Consider the following 13813-nt stretch of genomic DNA (forward strand, 5'->3'; position numbering starts at 1 on the left):
ACGGCTGGACATACTGCACTGTGGATTTATTGGAGTAGAGCAACAGGTTGAGGGTTTTCCTTTCGTGGCTACCAATGCTAAACATGTATGCAGTCGCGTGCCATTACGAATCATACCATGGCGAAGGCATGACCCGCCCTACTCTGCCTCTGATTGGCTCGTGTTCGTTTCCATCGTTGGTTGGGGCGGTAAGATTTCGGCATGACGAGTATGATTGGTGAGGGTTGGTAAGAATATCACTGTAGAGTAGGGCGGGTCATAGCTTTTCGTCACATTGTGTTTCGTAATATCACTGCAATCGGGATATTTTAAGTTTTCAACGTGCAAGAAACCAATTCAACAATTTATTTCTTAAAGGAATCAATTGTACAACACATTACCTGTCTTTGCGTCTCCGTAGCCCAGGCTGAAGAAGGTGCTCCCACAAAGATGGCTGGCACAGCCGCTGCTGACGGTGACCTTCTGGACCTCTTTGACTGCGGCGACATTGCTGGGCCAGGAGTCAAAGGTCACCACCTGGGTAACAGTGAGAAGGAGAGCATGTGAGGTACAGAAGAGAGAAAAGGGTGTTTTTGTTGTACCCACCTTACCTCAACCTGTTATATTCACTTCTTCCTCATTTGCAACATTCTCCAAAACGACTTTTAACAAATCCCGCAGATTTGTTAAACGTCGTAAACAATGGTGCAAACAGTAATGCTAGCTGGCTGTACTGCTGTGGCTACAGACATCGGTGTCTGTGGCTCCAAAAAAAGCCAGAAACAACCAGAAATAATAAGACCTAACCTCTGAGAGGACTGACTGAAACCAGTTCATGCTAAATTGTCATTAGCTCCTTTCAACAGAAATGTTTAAAGGGGGATTTTAAAGAACATCCACGTGTATCTCAGTTTATTACTCAGTAATGACAAAAGGAAACTGTGAAAATGTAAAATACAGTTAATTTATGTTTATTTCACTGTTAAAATGAATAGTTTGACATTTTGGGAAATATGCTGTACTCACAGATCCATACTGCGCTAGCTTAGCATAAAGACTGGAGCAGTGACTTCCTTGGACACAGCCAGCTAGCTTTCCCCTCTGTTTTACGGCCTTTATGCTAAGCTAAGCTGCCGATCGATCTTCATAAGGAAACAAGGAAACATCTAACCATTCCTTTAAAGGGAAGCTGAGAAGATAAACTTGATGTGCTGTGTTTAACAGAAGCTACAGGTACGTACCTGTTCCTCATCGAACACGTCATATTTAGCCACGATATTCTGAACCTCATTGACTGCGTCGTCCGTCTGGTCTTTTGTAAAGGGACTCTCCTCTTGGAACAAGGCAACGTTGACACTCGCACCACCGGCATATTGTTGATGCAGAATTTCCATGTAGTAGCTACAGAAAAAAGAATGTTTTTAAGTGATGAGATACGGTGTGCTATGAATTAATGATTGGTCATTTTTTTAAAGAGGTAATAAGAGCCATTAGAATCATGTACTTACTAATTTCCTTGCTTTAGAGGCAGTACTGTAGACTTTTGAGATTCCATTTTCGTGAAATCGGAGACATACCTTGTCTGGTACGCAACTTTAACCTAAAGTTAAAGGGGAGATATGAATATTTCATCACAACATAATCTTTGATTGCTTCATAGGAGGATTTCTTTTGATGATAACAGTAGGTGTGCTTCACCTTGTCTTCTGGGCGGCTGGAGTTGCTCAGGTAGAGCTCACATCGGTCGTCACAGTGCAGGTACATGGTGTAGTTGGCGCTGGCTGGTGGGACAAAGAAGCCTCTGGATCGTGAGCTGAAATAATTGTGTTCCTTCGAATAGACGCGGGGCATGGAGTCGACCCACTCCGCCCAGTATCCAGTCGTGTTCTCATTGTAGCTCTGAATGTCAGTCAGGTATCTGGGTCTTGTCTCGTTCCACACCTCCATCTTCAAGCCTCTTCCACCTGGATTTAGAGGAGGTGCATGCGACGAAATGGGAAATAAATGATGGTGCATCAAAGTCAGAGCTCAGCAGATTATTAATCAACAAGCGAACCAACAGAAAATGAAAACAGGAACAGTTGGATCATCTGTTTTCAGTCTTTTTTCAGGGAAAACAACACTAAAGATTCACTGATTTCAGCTGCTCCAATGTGTGATTGTGCTGTTGACATATATGATAGTGAACTGAATATCTCTGGGTTTTTGTTGGTCCGACAAAATGAAACATGTGGAGACACCACTTTCTCTGAAATTATATTGGAAATCTTTCACTATTTTCTGACATTTTATAGACAAAGAAGTTAATCCATGAATCGAAGAAATAATCAGCAGGACATTGGCGTGTTAAACTTAATGTTAGTTGCATCTCTTATTCAACAGATGGGTGTCAAGCTGTGTAGCCATTAGACAGCAGAAATGGCCACACAAGGACCAAGGTACCTTTTTGGCTTCTTTTGCAATTCTTTGCAGAATCCAACGTGACCGGATGCCTGTTTGAGCGCTCTTTTGCATGCTGCATACTTCAAATGAAAACCTTTGAATCACCTGAGCGCTGTTCTGAAACTCATCTTACTCTTGAAATGATATAAAAGGCGAGCAGCTAAGTTGACTGAAGTTTATCTTGTTTTAGAAATCCAAAACCGGCGTCTGTATTAGCTGTTCACAGCAGCTCTACGAAAGGTCTTACGTGTGATGTATGATCAAAAATATGTGCTCTAGTCACAGTCAGAGTCAGATAACAGGTTATCTCAGGGTAGGAAATTTACATCTTTTTAGGGGGCAATTTTTGCCCCCACTGACTGAAATCCAGGGGCATTTAAAAAAAATTGGGGGCACTTTTTGAGACTTGTGAAATAACATTTAACCTTTGTTCAAAATAATAAATATAGTTATTTAGGCTTACAGTATATGAGCAATTGTCATAAAATGGCAATAAGACTATTAGGCAGTAGTCTACAGATTCAAAGTGTTTTCTTAGGTTTTTTTGTGTATTTTCCCTTGAACTCACGAGATGCAGGTAGCATGTTTTATACTTAATGTGAATATAATTCATTTAATCTAATTCCCATTATGCAACATGTATACTTTGTTGGCATCTTATTCTGAAGACCGGCTATTCGTCTGAAGAAACCGGATGTCTCACGTTAAACTTTCCGCTAGCTTTCAAAGTCCTTCGCTCGCCCCCGATCTGCACCGTTTGAATGCGTTTACCGTGAATTTCAGCATATAGGTGCACTACAATGTAAGTGTCTGCCGAGTTGACTGCAGTCTCGCAGTCACAGGTCTGTTGAAGAAGCGCTCCATTTATTTATTTGTTTAGAAAGTTCCGTTCTTCATGCACACGCAACATCAGTCAAGGCGAAAATCAAAACCATTCTATAGCAACTGGACCGGGTCATATAGGCTACGATGTTTTTGACAAGTTCATTAAATTAGCATTATTATTAGAGGAAATTATGGTGGCATTTTTTGCCCCCCTCCTAGTGATATCAGGGGCAAAATTATATTTCTTCGGGGCATTTTTGCCCTTTGCCCTCGTGTATTTCCGACGCTGGGTTATCTGTTCACAGTACTCCGCACATCAAAGCGCTCCATTCTGTCACAACTGTGATGAGAGATGGAGTTGTCAACTGGTGTTCATGCTTTGTTCGGACAATGACACAGCACAACGGCGGAATGAATGTGGGTTAGCGTCGCGGCCAAAAGACAAATGGAGGAGGCGGGTCCTCACCTGGGTAGACTGTCATGTTGTTCATCTCGTGCTCGGCGGTCCTGCATGTGATTCTGTCATCGGACACAGTCTGGATTTCACAAGGCAGGCCTGAAGAAAACAAAATAAAATCACGGGAACAGTGAAAATATTCTTATTATCTGCTCATATCCTTGTTACTACCTCATTCATGTACCTTGGTCGCATTGATCCATTTCTTCCTTATTACAATTTGAATACAAACCTGGTGATGAATATGATGTGAAAAGGCTTTGTGTACTGTCAGTTGCGTCTCTGAGGTTTCACAAGACTATTGTTTCTACCGCACGACAACCCTGCTGTTTACTTCTGTTTGCGGTGAAAAGGATTATCACCATCGCACGACTTGAGGCCGCACCAACGGATCAGGTTTTGTTTTGGCTCAGATGCATCTATGCAACACTTTGCACCGCGTGACAACAATATCAGAAAAGTCGGCATGTTGTTGGAAACCGGCCACGGCTGATTACCTCCAACATGAACTCGTGCTGGCCGGTCAGTTTGGTCAAAGAAGCGGCCGTAGATGGTCAACAGGGTTCCGCCCATGACACTGCCCGCCGACGGCGAGACTCCTGTCACCTCTGAACAGGAGACACGACACATTTCACTGTAGTAAGAATAAATACGACACAGGAAGTACTTTGTTGTGAACATCTTTGTGTGTATCGTACCTGCAAAGGTCTGAAACATGGAGAGCTTGCCCAAAGCTGAAACACCGAACAGCTTCCTGTCCGATAAACTCCTAAAGATATGAAAGAAATGAATCCATATTCTCACAGTTGTTCGTACAATAAAATTGGTGTTGAGTAAAACAATCAATGGCCAAGAAGTCAAACTTAAGGAGCTGTTTCTATCTCAATATCCGCGCAGGTTGAATCAAACCTAGAGGTCTTTCTGAAACCATGAAGGTATTTCAATCTTAGCTGACGTGACAAAGAAAAGACTTTCTGTAACAATGCTTTACCTTCCAAATTCATCATCTAGAATGTAAGTCAAGTTGTGATGCCCTGTTGGAAATACAAGATAATTATTAAAGGACAGTTTATACAGTCTCAAAATAGACCTTTTTATTTTTTAAGGCGAGATCCAAACTACACATGTATGTGTTTATTTCACTACTTTGTCTGCTTGCGTCTGTAGATTTCTCCTAAATTCACCAAAAATGACCATTAGATAATGCCTCATTTGCATATTTAAACACAAGATATCAGAAGAAAAAATTATTTTCCGAATGTAAAAAACCAACTGGGTAAGTTTCATGGTGATATCTATTAGTACAAGTAGTGTCCCCCCTTAAATATGATATGTATTCAGAGCGTCTGTAATCGAGAACAAAACCAGCTTACCGACGTACGTCCCCGTCATCTTGCAGCTCATGTGTCCCCACTGAGAAGACTCGGAGTCCAGTCGTAGGTTATATCTTCAGGAAATATTTGACAAACTTGTAACAGTGTTTAAATAGTTTCTTCCGTCAGTTTTATTTAACATAACCTTGTCACAGTTCAGCTCCACACCCTCCTCACTCTACCTCACCCCCTCCTTCACCTGTTCACTCACCTGCCTCTGATCATTAATCAAGCCCCTATATAGACTCCTGCCTCCCAGACACACATTGTTCTTCGGTTTTCAATGCTAGACTCTCCAGCACGCTCTCACGGATTGATCTCCTGTTACCAACCCTGCCTGCCCCTGTTCGACCCGCCTTGCGGGTTTTTCATAAAAGCCAAAGATCCCTGGAATGTTGTGTGTTGCATTTGGGTCTGTATACAACCGGTTACAAACCGCATCCCACAAAAGACTTCTCGGCTGTGAGACCCGCCTCGACTTGAATGTGTGTGTTTGTTGTCCATAGAGTAGCAGTCTACATCTACTGCGGACAAACTACTTACAGTTCGTCTGACTCCGGTTTGAGCAGCTCGCATGGCATCCCTCCCATGTAGGCTCTGCAACAAACAAGACTGTATTCACTGACCGCTCACTAGACTGGTGTCTAGTTTACATTTCAAAGTATACATCTTCATGTTTGAAAGGTAGTTGAGCAGATAAACTTCTTTTGTAACTTGTAAAACATGTGAGTTTTGGTTGGGATCATTTCCACTGTTTTTATTATGTGATTATGGTATTTTAGCATCTACCGGTGGGTCACTCTGCCTTCTTTTATTCAACATTAACAGGATGCCACCATAAAGCGGCCGTAAAAAATGGCCCTTGTTTAAAGACTGGAGCGCTTGGGTGAGACAAAATGCTTTACTTTTTATTTTCATACCTCAGAAACCTGACGTTGAGGCCGTTGGAGCTCTTGTCTGTGTTGCTCCCGTACACATCGGTGAAGATCAGTCCTCGTATTGTCACCAAGCTGCCTGTGGGGGTTTTGGAGGTGGGTTTTAATATAAAGTTGAGTGGATGAACTCAGCCTGAGAACTGTAGAAGTAAAGAACTGTGTACCTGGGGGCCCGCTGGCTGGATACAGAGAGTGTATAGTAGGCGTGCGATACCGAACAGACTGGGAAACGTTGGAATGAAGGAAAAGAAAAAACCGTTAGGATCCGAAACATGACTGCAAAGTCAGTCAACTTGACCGTGAAGGGCGGGCTCCCTGTTGCGTCGGCTGCAAACTTACTTGGAAGCTGCATTGGTATGCTTTCAGCGTGCCTCTGCACACACTGGCATCAGGAATGGGAACACCGTCCACGCTGACTCGGGCCGTGTATTTACCATACGGCATGGCTCTGTGATGGACGGATGAGTCGTTTTAGAGATGCATGCATGACGTATACTCACTTAAAAGCCGCCTTCAGCCTAGAAGCTACCTGGTGTAACACGTGATCCGGCTGCCGTGCGTCGAGTCTCTCTCCACATCACAGGGGACTGACAGGGTGTCGGACACCAGGAGCACACGGTTGCCAAAATTGTCATCTTTTGGATTCAGCTGGAACTGATTCTCCTGGGAAAAACCTGCATACGGGTTCATGTAAAATGTTTGTTTGTTTTTCTGGATAACAGAGTCAACAAGCAGAGGGGATCCTAATCCGGAAAACATAAGACAGCATGGCCAGTGAGCACCAACCCGGATTTCATTGTTTATTTCTAGTTAAACTGGATGGAATTGGGTCTGAACATCTAAGACCTATTTTCTTTTCAACCAGCTAAAATGTGGTTACAATATCAACATGTCACAAAACACCAATTTGTTTTAAAATATTGATGGTTTGTTAAGTTGTCGGTTGAAAGACACGATATTGGTTACTTTGAACGTATTTATCCAAAGTCGTATTACGCTGGTCGGTGAAATATGGTCGACACAAAGACGTGATTTCAACGCATTTAATGTTTCATATAAAATGTCATACATATGGAACTATAGACTATAGACCACATGTGTCAAACTCAAGGCCCGTGGGCCGAATCCGGCCCGCCACGTCATTTTATGTGGCCCGCGAATCCGCCAGCAAAAAAAAAATTAAAATAAAAAAAGATTAAAACTAAAATTTCTTTTTTGGAAAAATAATTAAAAGTTAGACTTGATAATAAAAGTATCCCCATGGTCGAAATCATGAGATAGCATGTTGTCTGTGTACCGACATTAAAACTATCACAACAGGTGGACAGGAGAGGCAACAGCCCGAAAAGAGGTTTTCCAACGATTGAAAAAGATCGACAAATAATCCCAAAATGTCCACGAAGAGAACAATTGATGCAGAGGGAATAAAATGTAATGAAAGATGGGAAAGCGAATACATGTTTGTGCTTCAAGGAGAACAACGGGTCCGTCTTCTGTGTTATGAGGCGTGTCGGTGATGAAGGATACAATTCACGTCGGCATTTTGACACCAAACACGGAGCTAAATTTAGCCTCCAAGAAAAACATCAAACTGTCCAAGAATTAAAAGGCAGAATGCAATCACAGCAAAATATATTTACACAGCTACAGCCCAGTGCATGCTGAAGGTATGTGAGCAGAGCTCCGACCAGGTTGTATATAAAGAACATTGTTAGTTATATTTATATTGTTGCTTAATAAATACAAATTAATTGTTGTCTGTCACTTGGTCTTTGTCCTGTAACAGGACCTTTATTTTTTCCTCACAGTGGCGGAAACGGGCTTCCATAGTAACGTCTCTTACCGCTTCCTGTAATCATGAGTCTTGTTGCTCCATTTGAGCTGCCTCGATGTGGAGTTACGTAGTCAACACGTTGAGCACCTGAAATACACATTAAATAATATAATTATATTTATTAATGATACATAGTACCCCCCTCCCCCCCCCCCCCCTTTCAGTGTAGTGGGCGAGCAGTGGCAGTTAAGAAAAAATGTCCGCATCTAAAAAGGCGCTAACAAGACCGACGGAACTCCATTTTTAAAAAGAAAGAGCAAATTTTATGAACTTCTATAAATATGGTACTTTGTGACCGGTTACTCACTGCAGCAGCACCAGAAGGAGAGGATGAAAGCCACCGTCTTCATCTGGGAATACATCGCGGAGATTTCCGAGGTATCACGGCTGCTTCACCCGCAGTGTGCTATGGTGTCGCCCTTAGTTACGTTTAACACCAAAAGTACCGTTATAGTCGGTACAGTCCTCCACGTGAGGCAGAACTGGGCGTATTTCAAGGCTCTTTTGATAGATACATTTGATGAGTAACAGGGAAGTGAAACTCCCCAGAACACGCCCAAAGTGGTCATACACACTCAGAAAAATTAATCATGGCATAGTTTATCATTAAGTATTTGAAACCATTTAATTTTATTTAAATACTTATATTTATAAAATATAACTTTTCAAATTCCTTAAAATCAGCATAAATCAGTGAATTGTGAATACAATTAAATTGAAACAGTTAAAACGTATGTATATGGTATGAATATGCTTTGCCGGGAAACATTCAAGATTGGTTCAGAAGCGGAAGTGACTCAGGATTTCAGTCGGCCATTTTACCTCAGCGCAACCTGCAGCCTGGATTGTAACAGGTAAATTACATCTGCTCTCATCTGATATAATCTTCCCGTTAGTGTTTGCACATGTTTTATGAGTGCAGTTGATATTGTGTCACACCATTATTGATACATTGAGTGTCAAATCCGTTAATTCTAACATTGCAAACATTTTAGTCCCGTGAGCTAGCTAGCTTACTTGCACGTGTTGTAACACGTATATCAACTAACGTTTTACATTAGCCAACATCCGACGTATTACTAATTAAAACGATTCAGTCATTAAAATTAGGCGACGGACTTTTGCGCAAATGGGGCTATAACGTTAAACGGCACTTTATTAAAACGGACACTTGACGTTAAATGTTAACGGCTAACTGTTAGGTTAACACCAATTATACAGCCCACAGTTACTCTGAAATGGAGACATAGAAATGCTTTGTGTGTCGCCGAAATTGGTAACGGAGCTAACTTGTAGACTGATATTCGAGTGATAACGTGTTTTACGTGTCCTGCTGTACATCTTGTCTGACTTTTGGTCAGGTTGAGGTTTTTAGTTGACGTATAACATGTAACGTAAGGGTAAGTAACATCCCATAACTGTAACGTTATATTTCTCTGCTACCCGGTGGGTCTGGGGAGCACAATGACGCCATAATATGTTTTACATATGTTTTTTACATTATGTTTTACATGTTATGTAAAACATAATGTGCACCATTAAGTGAAATGGCTTCTGTCAAAAGCAAAATGACACTGTTTACAGTGTGGATTATATGCAAAACATAGCAACATTTATCATGTTTTTGCCACTTCTGTGAAACACCACTGTCAGATTGATGTAGGCTACATGTAAAATGCAAAAAGAAAACTAAGTTACAGCAATAAATACTGCATAACTTTATGCTTTATATATATATATATGCATATATATGTATATATATATATACATATACATATATATATATACATGTATATATATACACATGTATATATATGTACACATGTATATATATATACACATGTATATATATATATGTGTATATATATATATATATATCGAAAATCGTCGTAAGTGCTTTGTATGAAAACAGAACAAATAGACAGCACAAATGTACAACTAAACAGACACCCATACACAAATACACATACAAGTACACTTACTTACTCAGTTGAGGATGAATTGAGGATATACCACGGGGTCTCCCGCCCTCTAGTGAGGCGCAGACATATCGCCCTGCTGCTGCCACACCACAAAGCCAATCAGCTCCCTTCAGCACCATGGACAGAGTCTTCACTCGGCATTAGAAAAAGGACCGGATTAATAAAGAAAAACACGGATGCAATGAAGATGTGTAATCAATGACAAATAGAATTTATTGAAAAGAGAATATAGTTTTTTTTAAAGCAACAAAAACATCTAAACTTCATATCTCCATGTTGTTACAGAGTGGCGTTAAGCACCGATTGCACATGTTTTACAAGAGGAAATCTATATCTGGATCCTACACCCTGAGAATAACCATATCAAACACACATTTAGACATAATACAACAAAGGAAAGAAACACAGTCTTTGCAGAGGGGAGGGGTGGGTGCTTTGGCTTTTTACCTTGGTCAACTATGAGTTTTGAAAAACCATAAATCCGTATTCTTTTGTTTAATTCTTAGTGAAAAATTTAGCCCGGAAAAAGAAAAGCCAGCTATGTGCACTATATATTTACATATATTTTTAAATTCAGCAGACTTGTTTGCCAAGGTGTTGAGGTATCCTTCATAAAAACCCTCTCAGCTTCACAGAACTATCTAGCAAATGGGGACGCAGTCCGAGCAGCAGGCCACAGCGTAGATGACGCTGACCAGACACAGACTGCCGGCAGACACGGCGGTGCTGGAGCTGAAGACGCTGTTGTCGGGGGTGCACTGCGGCCCGCCTGTGGACGGGGGCGTCTGGGTGGTCGGATTGTTTTTGACAGAGAAGGCGCGAGACTTGGTGCCCCACTCCTTCAGGGTGAAGACCATGGTCAGGTTCTCACCTGCAGGGAGAGAGTCATTATTGTGGTGATTTGCGTTGCATGTTTCTTTTAATGGCTGCTTGCTCAGCGAGGATGCACCACAGTGAATATTAATGATCTGTCATAATGTAACAGTCCATAACACAAAGAGTCAGTTTACAATCAAATAAAACAAAGAAAATATGCAAATCCTCATGTTTGAGAAACTGGAATCAGAGAATATTTTTGCTTTAAAAACAACCAAACGATTATTTCTCTGTCAATTGACTAATTATTTTCGCTCTATATGCTGAAAAGCTTGATTTCCTCTCAGGGGGGAAGACAGTTAATAAAGGTAAAATTAAAATGAGGAACAAAAACCGTCAAGAATCTAGCGATTTTTGTAGGACTGATCTTTAAAAGTTTGACGCAGACGTACCGCTGTTCTGAATGGAAAGGTCGGTGAAGTTTGCCCAGCAGGTGCTGAACAGGATGGTGGTGTTTCCCTCCAGTCCGCCGACGCTGCTCCCACTGGCGTCCTTCAGGCTGACTGTGACAGCGAGAGTGGTCACTCCCATAGAGACACAGTTACCCTGCGGACAACGGCACAAAAGAAGCATCTACTTTAACACGGTGGTGACTCTTCTTGCTGTGAGTCTCCTTCACTTTTCCAGAGATTAGGCTGCCATCCTATAATGTTTTATTTCTGGTGTCAGCTCAAACCTGATCCCAATAAAATGGTGAGTGAGAATCATATTCTGTGTACATTTAATCAATCAAGTTTTTCCAATAAAGGAAATATGGTTTCCTACAGCTAAGAAGGCCTTGTAAGCAGCTTCTGAGATGGCTCTAGTTGAGGAAAATTCAGATTCATCAGCAGCTGTGCGGTGCCTCACCTGCTCGTCCACAGCCATCAGACTGGGCTGCTGGTGCAGAGGACCCACAAACTCCCCGGCTATCGGCTCCTCGATCAGCAGCAGTTCGCTCACGCTGGACACGTAGTTCACCGTCGGCTCTTCCCTCGTCACTTCTTCCATGGCCTCCTGAGATTTCAAAGCAGAAACCACGAACCAGTGAGCACTCGCGTAAAGCTGATATTGTTTGTGTAGTTTTTACTATGCAGATGTTGTCATGGTGAAATCTGGACAGTCACCTCATTCCAGCTGGGGTCAGATGACGGAGGAGGAGGAGGGATGATGCCCATCGAGGAGACGTTGAAGCCGATGGACTGACTGAGGTTTCCGGAAACGGCTGCCTGACCCAGATCATCAGCGATGTTCTTCAACTGCACGAAGTCCTCCTCATCTGAGAAGACGAAAGGGAAAGCTGTGACAAAACATCCTGGATTTCTCAGCCAGTGTTCTCATATTAGACATTGAAACAGGCTATAAAAACTAATGTCAACACGGAAATGAGACTTATTCTCCCACCAACCGTTGGTGGTGTTGGTGGTTTGCTGGACCGGAGGTTTCTTGATCTCCACCTCCACCCTCAAGCCTGTGGATCTCTTCCTGCGCCGCGCGCCTCCATCCTCCCGGATGATGTTGGTGATTCGGATCATGTTTGGGGGAACTTTGAGGAACGCAGCGAGGTTCTGAATCAGGCGGTCTCCGAAGAACTCTTCCTCGGTCACGGCGGGCAGCTCGAAGGAGAGGAAGAGAACCGGGGAGGTTCGGATCTCCACCGGTTGGGAGCCTTTCACCGCGACCCTCAGCATCTTGTAATCCTGGTCGAAGTAGTTGGTGCCCAGAGTGGCGTTCAGCTGGGGGTCGTACTGACCTGGAGGGATAAAAGACAGATGAACAGATTGCTGAATGAAATAAGATTTTGTCAAATTCAAAGGCCCGTGATCTAGCCTCCTCCACATATGTGATTACGCCTACAGCAAAAAGACACTGGACATGGCTACCTTGCTTGTAAAGCAGGAGTACCTGGATAGATGGGCTTCTTCAGGGTGTAGTCGGTGTTAGCAGAGTTCCACAGGACGTTAGTTGGAGCAACCAGATTGTTGTCAACGTACACGTCCAACCGCTGCGGCTTTGAGTAGAAGACTGACACTATGATGCTCTGCACAATCAAAAAGCAACCGGTGTCTTAGTGAAAAGTGACAAAGGACCAGAAGACTTCTGTTTTTAAATTCAAGAGCTCAGGAGGTCACATTGAATGAATTCTGCAACGGAAAATGTAGCTATTGACGAAAATCTAATATTCTGACCTCAGATGGATCAGCGTTGAGCATCATGAGGCGAAGTTTCTGAGGGCTGACGCTGGTGAAGAAGACGTCGAAGGAGCGACCGGTGGCCACGATGTTGTGGAAGAGAGACACTCTCTTCTGGCAGGTGTAACCCGAGCACCAACCGTGATCCTGAGGACCTGGATGCAAAGACACACAACCGAATCTAAGACTTTCTCTCGCAGATGTGTTGTCTGCAGAGGTTTATTCATTTGAAGTTTAACTGTGTCAGTAGAGTCTGATTGAGAATCTTGTGTCAATAAAGTTATGACGCTCTGCAGCTTTAGGAATGATTACGGACAATTTCAACACATCATTTAGCAACAACCACAGAGCACAGCAACACCATACAAGGTATTGATGTGTTATTCATGATGACATGCTGAACAGACATCAATCAAACTCTTGCTGTAGCGTCAGTGTTAATCATCACCAGTTTCCATCATTGTCTTGTCTGTGCTGTTTTCACTTGAATCCCCATGTCCTTCAACACTCCTACAGAGCATAGAGTTACATCACTTCCTGTATGAACAAACCCTAACTAACCCCTCCACAAACCAGCTGACATTTGTTTTCAGGTGTGTAATGAGCATCGCAGGCTCTCAGAGGTGCTAATGTGGCTTAAAAGGGCCTTATTATTATCACAGTAATATAACGTCTGTAAGCCATCCCTCCTCTCACCGCATGTTTACATAAAGACGGCCTGGAGCTTTGCAGTATTGCTGAGTTGACATATTACAGATGTTGGAGGAGGCCTTCATTGCTGGTGGTAAAGATGCTTTTACTGGTGACCATCACCTTACTGTGTCCTCAGGCCTATGAAGGGTATATTTGATTCATTTTCTATGTCTCTTTCTCCTTTTATTTTTCTTTGAAATGTGAAGCAGTTTCCCAGTAATGAAATGTGCTCTATAGATAAAGTGG

General features: G+C 42.5%; 2 protein-coding genes across 2 annotated transcripts in view; both read right to left on the bottom strand.

Annotated features, from left to right (window-relative positions):
- The window catches only part of LOC306791119 (fibrocystin-L-like), a gene marked incomplete at both ends in the record, with an annotated part of 51347 nt that extends 43140 nt beyond the window's left edge, over window positions 1-8207 (bottom strand). Inside the window, 16 exons of the mRNA XM_079287745.1 lie at window positions 381-516; window positions 1221-1380; window positions 1488-1579; window positions 1678-1943; window positions 3713-3802; window positions 4201-4311; window positions 4402-4472; window positions 4695-4737; window positions 5077-5150; window positions 5620-5673; window positions 5997-6090; window positions 6176-6233; window positions 6351-6459; window positions 6541-6685; window positions 7855-7932; window positions 8153-8207. Coding sequence (XP_079143871.1) covers window positions 381-516; window positions 1221-1380; window positions 1488-1579; window positions 1678-1943; window positions 3713-3802; window positions 4201-4311; window positions 4402-4472; window positions 4695-4737; window positions 5077-5150; window positions 5620-5673; window positions 5997-6090; window positions 6176-6233; window positions 6351-6459; window positions 6541-6685; window positions 7855-7932; window positions 8153-8207 — 1636 coding nt within the window. The remainder of the gene's footprint in view (window positions 1-380; window positions 517-1220; window positions 1381-1487; window positions 1580-1677; window positions 1944-3712; window positions 3803-4200; window positions 4312-4401; window positions 4473-4694; window positions 4738-5076; window positions 5151-5619; window positions 5674-5996; window positions 6091-6175; window positions 6234-6350; window positions 6460-6540; window positions 6686-7854; window positions 7933-8152) is intronic.
- A 1991-nt stretch (window positions 8208-10198) lies between these two features.
- On the bottom strand, window positions 10199-12225 carry LOC306791045 (fibrocystin-L-like). The gene is made up of 5 exons (XM_079287650.1): window positions 12091-12225; window positions 11810-11961; window positions 11553-11699; window positions 11096-11249; window positions 10199-10698 (listed from the first exon to the last, which is right to left on the bottom strand). The coding sequence occupies exons 1-5, from the start codon at window positions 12215-12217 to the stop codon at window positions 10469-10471; spliced, it is 810 nt and encodes a 269-aa protein (XP_079143776.1). The 5' UTR covers window positions 12218-12225; the 3' UTR covers window positions 10199-10468.
- Window positions 12226-13813: the final 1588 nt, after the last annotated feature.

The sequence above is a fragment of the Melanostigma gelatinosum genome (genome assembly GCF_949748355.1).
Source record: "Melanostigma gelatinosum genome assembly, chromosome: 17".
Lineage (NCBI taxonomy): Eukaryota > Metazoa > Chordata > Actinopteri > Perciformes > Zoarcidae > Melanostigma > Melanostigma gelatinosum.

Coding starts and splice junctions, on each gene's coding strand:
- LOC306791045 (XM_079287650.1), bottom strand. CDS start 12,217: ATGATCCGAATCACCAACATCATCCGGGAGGATGGAGGCGCGCGGCGC. Junction 11,250..11,552: donor TGATGGCTGTGGACGAGCAG/GTGAGGCACCGC, acceptor CGTTGTCCGCAG/GGTAACTGTGTCTCTATGGG. Junction 10,699..11,095: donor CCTTTCCATTCAGAACAGCG/GTACGTCTGCGT, acceptor CTCTCCCTGCAG/GTGAGAACCTGACCATGGTC.